A 14,408-nucleotide genomic window follows, 5' to 3' on the forward strand; every position below is an offset into this window, starting at 1 on the left:
TTTATCTGTGTATCTGCGCTTCCTGGGTTTCCTAAATAAATCATGCAGCACAAGAACCAGGATTCCTGAAGCCGCCTGAATGAGCCAGAGCTGATCTTGGAAATTGTTTTTTTACAGAAGTAAAATCTTACTTCGTATTTTAGAACTGGACTGTTCAAAAGAGGAACCTCATAATTCTAAAGTAGAACCTGATTTCCTGGTTCTACACATCCTGAATAATTCTCTTTAGTGAGAGACAGACCACCGCTGTACTTACAGTCTGAAGGAGGCTGGACGTAGTGATTGACTTTACAGGAGTATCCTTTCTTATTAGATGGACTTGTGGGGTTGATCCAAACTGTGGCAGCAGATGAACAGCCCAAGTAATTGCTCGACCAGGAACCATCGTACCAGCTGTAGTAACAGTTTCCCCTGGGGCTACAGGTAGGGCTACAGGTCAGTTTCACAGCACTCTGTCCTACAACCTGTTGATTCAATGTCCCCTGTTGGACTACACTTACACAAACACGTGCGCACACACAAGCACACACAGGCACACACACACACACACGTTTATATATTTTTTAAACAGAATCCTAGTTTATTGTGTGTGGGCGGGGGTGTGGGTTTATTTACCTGTTTTTTCAGATGAAGCTGGTATTTGGTGGCCTGGTGGAGAGAGTGTTAAATCCACAATGTTAAATACTGCTGTTATTATTCACAATATAACATGAGCTGTGTAAGAACATTTAAAGATGGGTGGAGCTCTGATAATAGTAGCACCATTTGAAATTATTTTTTGGCTAAAGTGCTTTATTTTCTTTATCTAAAGTTCTAAATCTTTGTTTTTTTCACATTTTTTATTTTTAGGGTTTTTAGTTTAATTGTGCTGTCAAGAAATTAATTAATTACATGCGCTGTGATTAATGAATGTAAATTAATCACATTTATAATTAAAGTATTTTAAACTTTACAAAACAGTTGAATTTTAGCTGTTGAGCAAATGGATGAATGAATATCTGGCACAGACTAAGTTCTCGTGTTGTATGATGTATGTATAATGTTTGTACATTACTTTGATTTTCAGTTATGAATGTTAGAGCACCAGCACTATAATACAGTGCTGTTGACTTCTGTTTTATATCCTATAATTTGGTGTATTCTGTGTTTTTTTATCTGAATTCTTCTTTTATTTTTCAATTCTGTGATTCTATCCATGTTTTTTCATCATAGGGTCCTAGAAGGACAGAGCTCAGTTTAAACAGTTCCAGAGCTTTACAGCGTTAATCTTACAGCTCTGATCATTAACAGAAGCAGCATCGCGCAGTCGGCCACGATCAGGACCACCTGAGCTCTAACTGCCCATGTGCCATCCTCGATCACCCAGCTGGAATTGGAGCTCATCCCCAGAAGAATGTGTGCAGTTTCAGTTCACTATCTGGGTCTGAGCTGGAAGTCTATCATTGTGTTTTTTCGTGTTGAAGCTTTTCAGTAATTCAACCTAAAAACAATCTGTGTGCTGGGCAGAGCAGATTACAGCGGAAGCTTTGGTCAAACTTGGTGGCGTAAAAAAATAACATGTTATTAACTTCAAATTAATCGCAGACATTTATAAAAATCAGGCTATACTGCTGCTTTCCAAGCACTGCAGAAACTATTTACACACACCTCTCTCTGATTACAACTGACAGGGCGTGTACTTAGTGATTTCCTGAGTGTCAACTGGTCATTTACACTCAGAACACAGACGTTGCAGCATTAACGTTTGCAGCACTATGAATGACCTTATCAAAATCAGGTATTGGCACTTTTCTTCAGCCCAGAACAACACACTGTAGTGATGTAATTGTGCTCGAAGCCAAAACATTAAGTACAGTTTGGGTATTGGTCAGCATGGGCGTGAAGAAATTCACTGACCCAGCAAAGCTCTATGACTACTCTCTGCACTGCTCATCAATTCAAATTGTACTTTTACTGCATTAAATTAAACCCAGAACCAGCCAAAAACAGCCACAGCAGAGAAACATGGGTCCCAAGTCTTTAAGATAAATTATAAATATTTTTCTGCTGGTGAACATCGAGTTTGTGAAGAGTTTGTTAAATGATATTAAATGTGGGAGATTCAATATAGTGACCGTGAGCACAGCTGAGAAGATCATCGTGGTCTCTCCCCTCCATCACAGACATCTACACCACACGCTTCATCTGCAAAGCCACCAGCACTGTAGCAACCCCACCCATCCCTCACACACACTCTTCTCTTTTATGTTGTCCGGCAGAAGATACCGGAGCATCCGGAAGTGTGAAACAGAATTAACAGCCAGATCAGTCTAAAGAGTCAAATATTTGGATGCTGTCCTGACATGAACCCAAATGTGGCAGATATTCAAACAAGACAATTTACAAATTCTGCACAAAAGACTGGAGTTCATATTTCTCCACAACAATGCGACTGGTTGAAATTAGTGTTTCACACAAGTTGGCTAATTTAACACCATAAATAAAATGTATTTACTGTTTAATAAGGTTGTCATGGTGAAATATGACGTTTTGTTTACAGATCTTAAAACATTCGCAGTGACAAATATGCAATTAAACAGAAATGTAAAGTAAAAGTAAAAGTTTACCTGCCAGTAAAATGAGGATCACTGCTGCTGTGATATGTGCTGATCTTCGGAGAGACATGGCAGCATCACACTTTAAACACAGCTGATATCAGAAGATCCAGACGATCCTCGGTCCTACACTTGTGCTACACTGCTCTGATCAAAATAGAGAAGTCAGAATAAAAAATGACAGCACGTTCTGCTTTTTTCATTCTCCTTATTTAGAGCCACTTCCTGTCCTCTGCTGCTTTTTTTTTTACTTCCCTTAAGACTGTAGAGACTTTTAACCATTACTATTATTTCTTATGGGGACTGTCTTATTGCTTTCAAATCAAAAATGTTCCAAAGAGTTAATGATGTTCCAGTATCAGGCCTGGACTCTCCTTTTATATGTTTGGAGAATGTGTATGATGCGAATGAGAAGCAGAGCCGAATCTGGGGGAGAATTGTAAAAGAACATTGGGTTTTGGCTGGGCATATAAAGATCTGAGACTCAGTACAGTTAGTAATATTTTTTTCAGAATCCTGTATAATGTTTTTTTTTTTATTTTTTTTTTATAGAAATTAACAAAGTGTGCATGAATTCAACAGTGTTGAGGAGAAGTCTGATGAGTGCAGAGCATAGAGTATGATTTGTGACCAGTCTGTAAATGCTAATGTGTGAAGCTAATGTGTGAAGCTAATGTGTGAGACTTGTTAAAACATATAACACCCAGGCCAGGCTGAGGCCCTGAACAGAAACTCAGAAAACAAGAATGTGAGAAAACTCATCTCACATCAGCTTCTCCAGTGTGTGAACACATGACCAACACTTTAGACACTCTACTGTGGTTACAGTAAGCTTTTCATACCAATTTAGCAGTTTATCAGCAGCAGTCTTATGCCTTGTCAAACTCCAAAGAAACTGGCATTAAAAAACAAAGATAAAGATGTTTTAACTTGTGCTTTAACTGGGAATTAACAGTTTTAGGGTTACTTGAAGAAACAGTAATACTTTTGTATCATATATATAATATATAGTAGTAAACTGACACAGTGTGTGTTTAACCATCTTAAAAAAGTGGATAAAATGGGCAGACTTGGAGAACTAGTGGGCGTAAGCAAAGGGAGGGGGACATGTCCATAATTTTAGACTAAAGCGAATCACTAGAGTTGTAACGTTTCACAAAACACATGGATTGGATCAAGTCACGGATGGGATACTTTTTTTGGAGACCAATTCAACACGCCTTGTGCAGGGTGTAAGACAGGGCACACAATTTTAATTGTTTAGCTGTACTTAGCCCACAAAGAAATATAACAATTTTAAATCTAACACATTTAAAATGTGTCTATGGAACACCAGCAAAGTACAATTGATATAGGTAGGTGTATGTTTAGAACAGTTTTGTTCACACTACTTAAAAGTATATGAATTTTTACTTTCTGGAACTGGACTACCCACATTTTCTACGTAATTAGGTTTAAATAGGATCTCCGGTGGATTTGGTGTTTTACAGAGATTCTAAGACTAGGTCAGTGGCTGAACTGCACTTAGCAGGGCATTATTACACATGTTGTAAAGTAACATATGACATTGCAAAGACTTATTAGTGTAAAAATGTCTTTATTTTAAAACGTTTCTAACTGTTGATCGTCTTGCTGCCTCGTAGTGTTGTTAGCCAATCAGAGGCAATATGTTTGCATGTATAAATCTTCATGAGCAACAGCTCCTGAGCAACAGCTGAAATCCTATGAGTTTGGGAGGTAAACAGGTGGAGAACTGACTTCCCCTACTGGATTTATGGTCCTGCACTGTGCCAAATAGTCATCAAACACTAACACCAAACCTGCTAAGACTGAATAATAATAATAATAATAATAATAATAATAATAATAATAATAATAATAATAATAATAAATACATATACAACAACTTGCATACTTCCTTTATTACTTTATTTGTTTTTCAATCTGTTTCAGTAATAACAAAAAAATGATCAAGTAAAAAATATGATAAACTAAAGTAAAAATCCTAAATAACAGAACAATTAAAACAGCAGTTACAACACCATTCAGTAAACTCACTGACATAAAATCTGCATGAAGCCGGAGTACTTAACAGAATTTAGCAAATAACTAGTTGTGAAAAACTAGAATTATTATAATTTCTATTAATCAGTGCAGAAAAACATTTGGCTTTAGCTTGTACTAAAAATGTAAGTAATAATATCATTTTACATAAACATTACAAGTGGTTTCATTAAAAAACATTATTCAGCCAATTAACAATTACTAGGAACATGAAACAGCCATAAAAAACTCCCTGGATATTACATAAAATGTTAATATGTGTTAGTATGTGTTAAAAATAAACGTAAAAAATCCACACTTTCGCCTCCAAAGCTGTCTTTAAAATGTGCTGCAGTAACAGTCCCTAATCTTCTGCAAAGGCCTTACACTGGAATTTCAAGCACTGAAATCTGAGGATCTGATGGGAATTCCACCATAAAAGCATTGGTGAGATAGAATAGATGATTATAAATAAAAAATGCATCTTTAACCCAGAGGCAACAGTTAGAGCTCTCTAATTCCAGAGAACACAGTTCCACTGCTCAATGGATCAGTGCTGGGGGCTTTACTCCACTGTAGCCCATGCCTGGAATCATGCATGTTGCCAATAGGTTCATGCTGATCTGATCCAGAGAGTCCTATTCTATTGGCAATAATTTTCTACAAGGACTAGACAACCTGTGTGTGTGCATGCATTTGCACATTTTGCATTCATCAGAATAGACCACTGAAGTCGTGTCGTCATTTTGTAGTCGGCGCCATGTTGTTTATGCCCATATTTGGGGCCCCTATGGGGTTCCGTGTCTAAGCCGTCCAAGTCAATACGGGATTTGAATGGGTTTTTCAAAAACTGGCCTCTGTCACATTCTGTGGTAAATAAATATGTTCAGAGCCCTGTACGTTTTATTCTGTGTACATTTACCTCCTAAACATCACTGGATCCTCTGAATTTCGAGATCGTTTAAGGGGAGTAATCAGAAAAATGCTAACTTTAAGCTAACGCTTAACTGACGTCACAGCACCGCGGCTGGAAAATGATACCAGTCATGCTGCACAACACCAGTGAACTCCGGTCAGATCGCGTTTTGGATTATTATGCTTCTTCACAGAGGATCATTAAAGGATTTAAACAGGTGAAAACTCTTTCTGTAATGTTGAGCAGTGTGATGTTGAGCAGTGTAGTCTGTGTTAGAGCTTTAAAAGGCAGATAATAAAAGAAAATGGCTCTCAGTTCGGCAGCGCTTCCCCGAACGGTTTAGTATTTAATTACGGTCATTAGTCTATGCTAATTACAACACCTGACCCAAATAATCAACTAACATCTAATCTATGCAGCAGCGCCGGGAGTTCAGTTCACTCCGCTGTAGCATTAGCTTAAAGTTAGCATTTTTCTCATTACAACCCTTAAACGATCTCGAAATTCAGAGAATCCAGTGATGTTCAGGAGTAAAATGTACACAGAATAAAACGTACAGGGTTCTGAACAGATTTATTTACCACAGAATGTGACAGAGACACGTTTTTGAAAAGCCCATTCATTTTTCTCATAGGGAAAAAACTCTTAGACACGGAAGCCGTACAAGCACTACAGAATGATGCACAACTTCAGTGGTCTATGGGTGTCCACAAACATTTTTACATATAGGACCCTATTTTATACTATGCGCAAGGCGATGCTCATTGCTATCTTACACCTTGAGACATCATTGCTAGGTTTGTGTGTTTGGCAGAGAAATACTTGAGGAATTTGGTCAATATGTAATAAATATATTGCCAGTCCTACAACATTTCTCAGCCAATCACACTGCACCATCACAACTATCTGTAATGATAGTTCAGATCATGCATCATCAGCACAACACTAAAAACTGCTTTGAGTGAATCTGACTGAATCTCTTTATGAGTTTAGGACAGAATCTGATGAGTGATGATCTCTAAAAGCTGTCTAATCCCAGAAATGCTCCTCTGTTCCTCTATAAAGATCTGAATCTTCAGCAGTGAATAAAGAGGAACTGAACACGGCTGTTAGTTATTCTCCTCGTCTGGAGCTCTGCTCTGCACCGGGGGAGGACCAACAACCTGAACACAACACACACAGAAACAGTTATATACTGAACACACACACACACACACACACAAACGCTGCAGACTTACCATCAGAGTGTCGTACTCAGAGGACTTCCTGGTTGCAGGGTTCAGAGTTGAGTATGTGTCGTTGGGAGAGTGTGTAGCGTGCTAAAGATAAAACAATTTAAAAACTTTTTCATAACTTCACATTCTAACAACACACACACAAACACTGCAGACTTACTGTCAGAGTGTCGTACTCAGAGGACGAGGTGGTGGCGAGGTTTAGAGCTGTGTAAGTGTCGTCTCCAGGCTTTGAATTCTTAAGATGAGGAAACACAGATTAAAGTCTATACTCAGTAAAACTCTATAGGAACATTTTCATAAACAGCTTCAGTAGAATCTTCTCTCAGTACCTGAACATCAGCACCTCTCTCTGCTCTCCTCTTCCTCCTGATCTCACATTAAACACAAAACACATCTTTAACCGTTTCCATTTGAGGCAGACGTTTAGTTTATGGTTAAAAGTGTGTTCAGAGACTGATCAGATAGTTAGAGTAATAATGAAAGAATAATGTTACTCACTGAATGCACAAAATGAGAGTAAGAAGAGAAAGAGCCAGCACAGGAACCAATCCTACAGCTGCCCCAACTGCATACTGCTTCCACCAATCAGCTGAAGGGGATAAATGAAAACATTTAGCATACAGTAATTTAGCCCCTACCATTCAGTCTACAACAGTTGAGCAAGCCCACTCATTTAACCTACAGTAGTTTAGCTCCACTTGTGCAGCTTACAGTGTGTTAGCCAAACCAACTCAAGGTCTCGATTTTTGACAAATGCCTACTAATAAAAGTGATTAATAAACCTGTAACACACCTGCAATAAACAGCCACTCTGATGAGTTGGATGATCCATATTCATTCTCTGCCAGACAGTAGAAAACTCCACCAGTTTCAGCAGGTAAAGTTAAATTAGAGCCGTTTCTAAAAGGTTCAGATCTGCTTCCTGTCTTCCTGAACCAGGTGTAAGAGCTGGCAGGGTTGGAGTCGCTGACGCACACCAGCGTGATCGAGCCGTTAAACCCGTTAAACTCAGATAGAGATGGAGGTCTGGGAGGATCTGAACAGCACAGAGACTGAGCTAATCACTGAACTTCTTACACTCAGAAGAAACAGGATCATACAGAACAAACTGCACTTACAGAACACGTCCAGACGGGCGGGTGCAGAGCTGTGCTGTCCGAGCTGGTTGAGAGCGGTGCAGTAGTACAGTCCGCTGTGCTGGGAGCTGATACTGGTGATGCTGTAATTCTGGCCTGTTTCCAGTGTTTCCACTGACCTGTTCTGCTCAGATACAGGCTGTATGTTCCTGTACCAGGTGTAGGTGGAATAGGACTGAGAGCACATGGAGCTACAGGTCAGTGTTACTGTCTGTTCTTCTGCAGGAGCAGCTGCAGCACCTTCCACTTTCACCTGCAGACCTTCAAACCCACCTGAAACATAGTGACACAGAATTGGAACTTTTTGGAAAAGTCTAAATTTGACTTAATCAACACTTTCAATGAATCCAACTGAATCTACTCAACTGTTTCACTTCATACAGGTTTGCACATAAAAAGGTACCTTCATAAGTGGAAAGTTTAACTTTGCTCAGACAACTGTGCTTGATAAAATCTCATCTTGAAAGCAAAAACCTCTGGCATTTTCTGCTTTAGTAGGGATTTTGAACAGCAGCTCTGTTACTTAAGATATGGAATCCTTTATCTGCAAAGCCAACAGGAATGTCTCTTGAAACAGAAGAGTCACAGATTGATATGAACACAGACACGGCCCTGAAACAGAGCTTCACACAATGCTCTCTGATTTTTTTTCCAAAATTAAGAGTTGAGTGATCTCACTGTAGAAGATGATCTTCACCCACAGTAACTCAGTAAACTTATATAAGTATTATTATGATTTGTTTTCTGGAGGGTGGGTATTTTGAACCCTAAAATAAGATTACACACAGAAAAAGGTACATAATCCCTGTTCTACACAATCATTTACCAGACAGAAACTTGAATATGAGACACCCAGTGCTGAGTGGCAAAAATGTTAACAACCAACCACCCTATTCACTTAAATACTGTTTAAAGGCTGCAAGTATAATCAATCTAAACCCTGAACATTAGCAGTAAAGTAATTCAGTAATGTCCCAGGTTATACAGGTCCTTCTCAAACAAATAGCATATTGTGATAAAGTTCATTCTTTTCCATAATGAAATGATAAAAATTAAACTTTCATATATTTTAGATTCATTACACACAACTGAAGTAGTTCAAGCCTTTTATTGTTTTAATATTAATGATTTTGGCAAAAAAGTAAAGAAAAAACAAAAATCCCTATTTCAAAAAATTAGCATATTTCATCCGACCAATAGAAGAAAAGTGTTTTTAATAAAAAAAAAGTCAACCTTCAAATAATTATGGTCAGTTATGCACTCAATACTTGGTCCGAAATCCTTTTGCAGGAATGACTGCTTCAGTGCGGCGTGGCATGGAGGCAATCAGCCTGTGGCTCTGCTGAGGTGTTATGGAGGCCCAGGATGCTTCGATGGCGGCCTTAAGCTCATCCAGAGTGTTGGGTCTCGCGTCTCTCAACTTTCTCTTCACAATATCCCACAGATTCTCTACGGGGTTCAGGTCAGGAGAGTTGGCAGGCCAATTGATCACTGTAATACCATGGTCAGTAAACCATTTACCAGTGGTTTTGGCACTGTGAGCAGGTGCCAGGTCCTGCTGAAAAATGAAATCTTCATCTCCATAAAGCTTTTCAGCAGATGGAAGCATGAAGTGCTCCAAAATCTCTTGATAGCTAGCAGCATTGACCCTGCCCTTGATAAAATACAGTGGACCAACACCAGCAGCTGACATGGCACCCCAGACCATCACTGACTGTGAGTGCTTGACACTGGACTTCAGGCATTTTGGCATTTCCCTGTCACCAGTCTTCCTCCAGACTCTGGCACAAAATTTGCTTTCATCCGAAAAAAGTACTTTGGACCACTGAGCAACAGTCCAGTGCTGCTTCTCTGTAGCCCAGGTCAGGAGCTTCTGCTGCTTTTTCTGGTTCAAAAGTGGCTTGACCTGGGGAATGCGGCACCTGTAGCCCATTTCCTGCACACGCCTGTGCACAGGGGCTCTGGATGTTTCTACTCCAGATTCAGTTCACTGCTTCTGCAGGTCCCCCAAGGTCTGGAATCGGCCCTTCTCCACAATCTTCCTCAGGGTCCGGTCACCTCTTCTCGTTGTGCAGCGTTTTCTGCCACACTTTTTCCTTCCCACAGACTTCCCACTGAGGTGCCTTGATACAGCACTCTTGGAACAGACTATTCGTTCAGAAATCTCTTTCTGTGTCTTACGCTCTTGCTTGAGGGTGTCAATGATGGCCTTCTGACAGCAGTCAGGTCGGCAGTCTTACCCATGATTGCGGTTTTGAGTAATGAACCAGGCTGGGAGTTTTTAAAAGCCTCAGGAAGCTTTTGCAGGTGTTTAGAGTTAATTCGTTGATTCAGATGATTAGGTTAATAGCTTGTTTAGAGAACCTTTTCATGATATGCTAATTTTCATGAGCTGTATGCCAAAATCATCAGTATTAAAATAATAAAAGATCTGAAATATTTCAGTTGGTGTGCAATGAATCTAAAATATATGAAAGTTTAATTTTTATAATTTCATTGTGGAAAAGAATACATTTTATCACAATATGCTATTTTTTTAGAAGGACCTGTATATAAGAAGAAACCATTTAAAGAATAAAGAAAATGCATCTGTTTTTATAACTGAACTGTGCTTATTTAGTAATAACTGATGTAAGTTATTTAAGTTACTTAGGTTAAAATCTTAAGAATTCTAAATTATCAATGATTAACTATGTCTTAACTAGGGTGGGTCAATTAATGTTTAGTTGAAACATTATGTAACCATTTAACAATGTTTATTACTGTTGTAATTACCGTTATTTGTGACATTTATTTTAAAGTGTTACCAATTTTGTTTGTTTGGATATTTGGACTTAGCATGTCCAAATACTACTGTATCAGATGTAGTTTCTATGTTTTTGCTAAAGTCCCCACTGTGGTCCCTTGGGTGTTGCTCCATGTAAAAACACTGTAGCATCAGCATCTGTGAGTGAGTGAATGAGCTGACTATAATCCAGTACAATCTGACAGTGAGATGATAACAGAGTGAGTGCAGTGTAAAGTGATGTCTTACAGACAGCAGCAGAGCGGATCTCCTCGTGTTCTTTCACAGCACAGGAGTAGCTGCCTGCATCCACAGTGGGATCCCAAAGATACAGGTCATCTCCGTTCTGTTCAGGTACAGGCTGTTCGTTCCTGTACCAGATGTAGGTGGGGTTAGTCAGAGTGCAGGTGGAGCTACAGGTCAGCCGCTTATCTTCTTGCTCTGAGTTCAACACTTCAATCGTCAGATCTGCAGGTGATTTCAAACATGATTTAGTCTTATTTTTATCTGTAGAAATCTCTTACAGTTAAATAAACTTGTTTTATATGATCCAGAACTACCTGTGACCGACAGGCTGACTCCAGATCCAATACTGTAAATACCATCCGGATCATCAGTGATGAATCTGAACTTATATGTCTGAGAATCGCTCGCTCTCAGATCAGTGATTCTCACTGTGTGGTAGAGCTGGGTCTGGTTCTGGTAATACTGCACTCTCCCCTTATACTGATCATCCTCTCGCAGATCTACATGCTGCTCATTAATGAACCAGAATGATTCAGTCACTGTGAGTCCTCCAGGGTGTTTATAAGAGCAGGAGAGATCAACTGATGAACCTTCCAGAGCACACACACTATCAGGAGTGTAAGTCACTCCCCACTGCTTCTCACCCAGCTCACCTGGAACACAGTCAGTACAGAAAAAAACACAAAGAAAAATAAACATAAAATTTAAAATGAGAACAGAAAGAATAAGAATAAACAAATGAAGTAACAGAAACTTAGGCTCAGTATCAGTGTTTTTAGCTGCAGTTTAAACTACTAATACATTAGTTATAGTTTGTAGTTGTTTATATGTTGTAGTTTGAGTGGCAAGGGACCTCTGACAAATGCTATCAGCTGACCTCTGACCCAGATGTGTAGAGACTAACTCAGTGTCTCATAACGACACTATTTACAGGAGGAACTTTACTGTTCTAAAGTAGAACCTGATTTCGTGGTTCTAAACATCCTGAATGATTCTCTTTAGGGAAAGACAGATCTGTACTTACAGTCTTGAGAAGGGTCATCACTGTTTTTGACCCAACAAAAATATCTGTACTGATCAGATGAACTGGTGGAGTCGATCCAAACTGTGGCAGTAGGTGAACAGCCCAAGTAACTGTCAGCGTTGGGCAGCCAACCTCTAATTCTGTACCAGCTGTAGTGACAGTTTCCACTGCAGGAGGAGCTACAGGTCAGTTTCAACACTCCCTGTCCTACAACCTGTTGATGCACTTCCTCATGCAAGTCTACACACACACACATTTACACATATCTTTTTTTCACAGAATCCTAGTTTATGGTGTATGATGTGTTATGTTTATTTACCTGTTTGCCCAGACGAAGCTGGTATCTGATGGCCTGATAGAGAGAGTGTTAAATACTGCTGTTAATATTCATCACAATATAACATTAACAGAGTCATGAGCTGTGTAAGGACATGCAAAGATAGGAGGAGCTCTGATAATCTGAAACAGAAAAAATCTGTTTTATTTATTAATTTATTTTTTCATATATATTATATTAGTAGCTGAAATGTTATTGCTCTGTAAACATATATATATATATATATATATATATATATATATATATATATATATATATATATATATATATATATATATATATATATGTTTATATTTATGTTTATATATATATTAGATGCAAATATTAGAAGAATTTAGATATATTTAGAAAAAAAACTGTTTTTTATTTTAGTTAATACAGTCTTTAATTTTTGCATACATTTATTCATTTATATTTTCAGTCCTGGGACTAATTTTAAAGCCAAAAAGACAAACTAGCCATCATGGCTAACCATTAACTTTTTTTTGTCAAATTGACATATAGAAATCTATGGAAGCCCATTTCCGCCACCTGAAGAAAAAAAAACGTCCTCAACTAAGTCATAATTATGGGATAGTAAGTCATAATTATGAGATTTTTTTTTCTTCAGGTGGCGGAAATGGGCTTCCATAGAAATCACAACAGAAGACAGCATGAATAATGACATTAGGAAGAAAAGGAAAAAACAAAAGTCAAAAACCTAAGATAAAGAAATATTAACAAGAGGCAAATGCAAGCTTAGTAATTCACAAGTAATTCTAAAAGATTTCAGTAGCAAAGTTGTTTTTCTTTCACAACCTTTTCATATAAGATGTGAAACAGAATATGAGAATTCCTTATGAATGACAAGAAACTGTGTTTACTCAAAGTTACAGTAGGTATAAAGATTCTCTTTGTTGTCAGATAAATCAAGCACATAGTCAATTCCTTTACGATATCAGTTCTTAAGAAAAGTGCTGCACATCTTGTCAGGATTAATTCATTATTTCATAACTTGAGATGTTTTGTAAGAGGAGAAACTGTGCACAATCAAAGCATCCATGCTTTGGGGCCTACTCATTCAATTTGTAAAGGTTTTGGTAAGAGAGAAGTTGCAATAATGAAGGAATTCTAAACGAAAGAAAAGAAAAAGTGACTTTTAAAACCTTGGACATTAAGAAAAAAATATATAAGTTCCCAAAATCGACTAGTTCGATGGAGTATTCACAAAGAAAAAAAGGACTCGCTGAGACCACCATGTGGCAAAATGAACTATTCTATGATACCTGCAAGACTAACTCAGTAACATGTTATTTAGTGGATCATTGACCATTGTCTTACATCTGGAACCTCTTCTTCAGCTCTTCAAAGTTCACCAGTTAACTCCTTTTTGCATTCAGTGCACCTCTGTAGAATGCCCTCTTTCCTGCTTCATTTGCTTGGAGCAGCAGAGGCCACACTTTGGCACATGCTGCCCTTTCTTCTGGTGACAAATCCCCTTAAATGTGTAGATAGGCATTTTCTAGGTATTTTATATAGCCACATACTAAATTGGACAATTGTAGCTCTCAGTGAATTGTCATCTTTCTTTAACCAATTCTGTATTCAGAGTCCACCAAGTCCAGCATCTTATCAGCAATCTTTGGATAGACTCCACTGCACTTTTAGCTGTTAGCTTAGCTTTCAGTTTTGTTTGTCTTGGACAGCATAAGAGTGTTCTTTTCGAGTGGTGCAATATTCTCTGTGTGTCTGGAACTATCCTGAAGTAGTGTTTCTACTGTCATATTAAGAAACGTGAGAGCATTGGTCAGCATTTTTTAACTTTTGTTTGAGTGACATTCTTTTTTATATTACTGAAAATTTTCGCAGAGAGAGAGACTGAAAGGCATCCAGAACCATACTGAGATTAGTTTTCAAAGGATCTGTCTTAACTCTCTTTGAAATAGGACTGCAAGAGAGACTTTGAAAAGATTCGTTTACATCTATAGTGAGAGGATGAACCTGACTCTGAATAGTAAAATGGATATCAGAGCTGTAAACATAAATAGGGTGAAAAAAAGATCAGAAATATAAATAAATGTAAAAGTTTACCTGCCAGTAAAATGAGGAT

At 38.2% G+C, this 14,408-nt stretch overlaps 1 protein-coding gene across 1 annotated transcript in view; it reads right to left on the reverse strand.

The window, feature by feature from the left end:
- Window positions 1–12,000, reverse strand: part of LOC111196591 (low affinity immunoglobulin gamma Fc region receptor II-like) — a 29,028-nt gene extending 17,028 nt beyond the window's left edge. The window contains exons 1-5 of the mRNA XM_049485133.1: window positions 11,983–12,000; window positions 11,603–11,611; window positions 11,273–11,465; window positions 10,962–11,180; window positions 7,910–8,200 (exon numbers count right to left, since the gene is read on the reverse strand). Coding sequence (XP_049341090.1) covers window positions 7,910–8,200; window positions 10,962–11,180; window positions 11,273–11,465; window positions 11,603–11,611; window positions 11,983–12,000 — 730 coding nt within the window. The remainder of the gene's footprint in view (window positions 1–7,909; window positions 8,201–10,961; window positions 11,181–11,272; window positions 11,466–11,602; window positions 11,612–11,982) is intronic.
- Between the last annotated feature and the right edge of the window lie 2,408 nt (window positions 12,001–14,408).

Source organism: Astyanax mexicanus, chromosome 11, assembly GCF_023375975.1.
Source record: "Astyanax mexicanus isolate ESR-SI-001 chromosome 11, AstMex3_surface, whole genome shotgun sequence".
In the NCBI taxonomy this organism is placed as follows: domain Eukaryota; kingdom Metazoa; phylum Chordata; class Actinopteri; order Characiformes; family Acestrorhamphidae; genus Astyanax; species Astyanax mexicanus.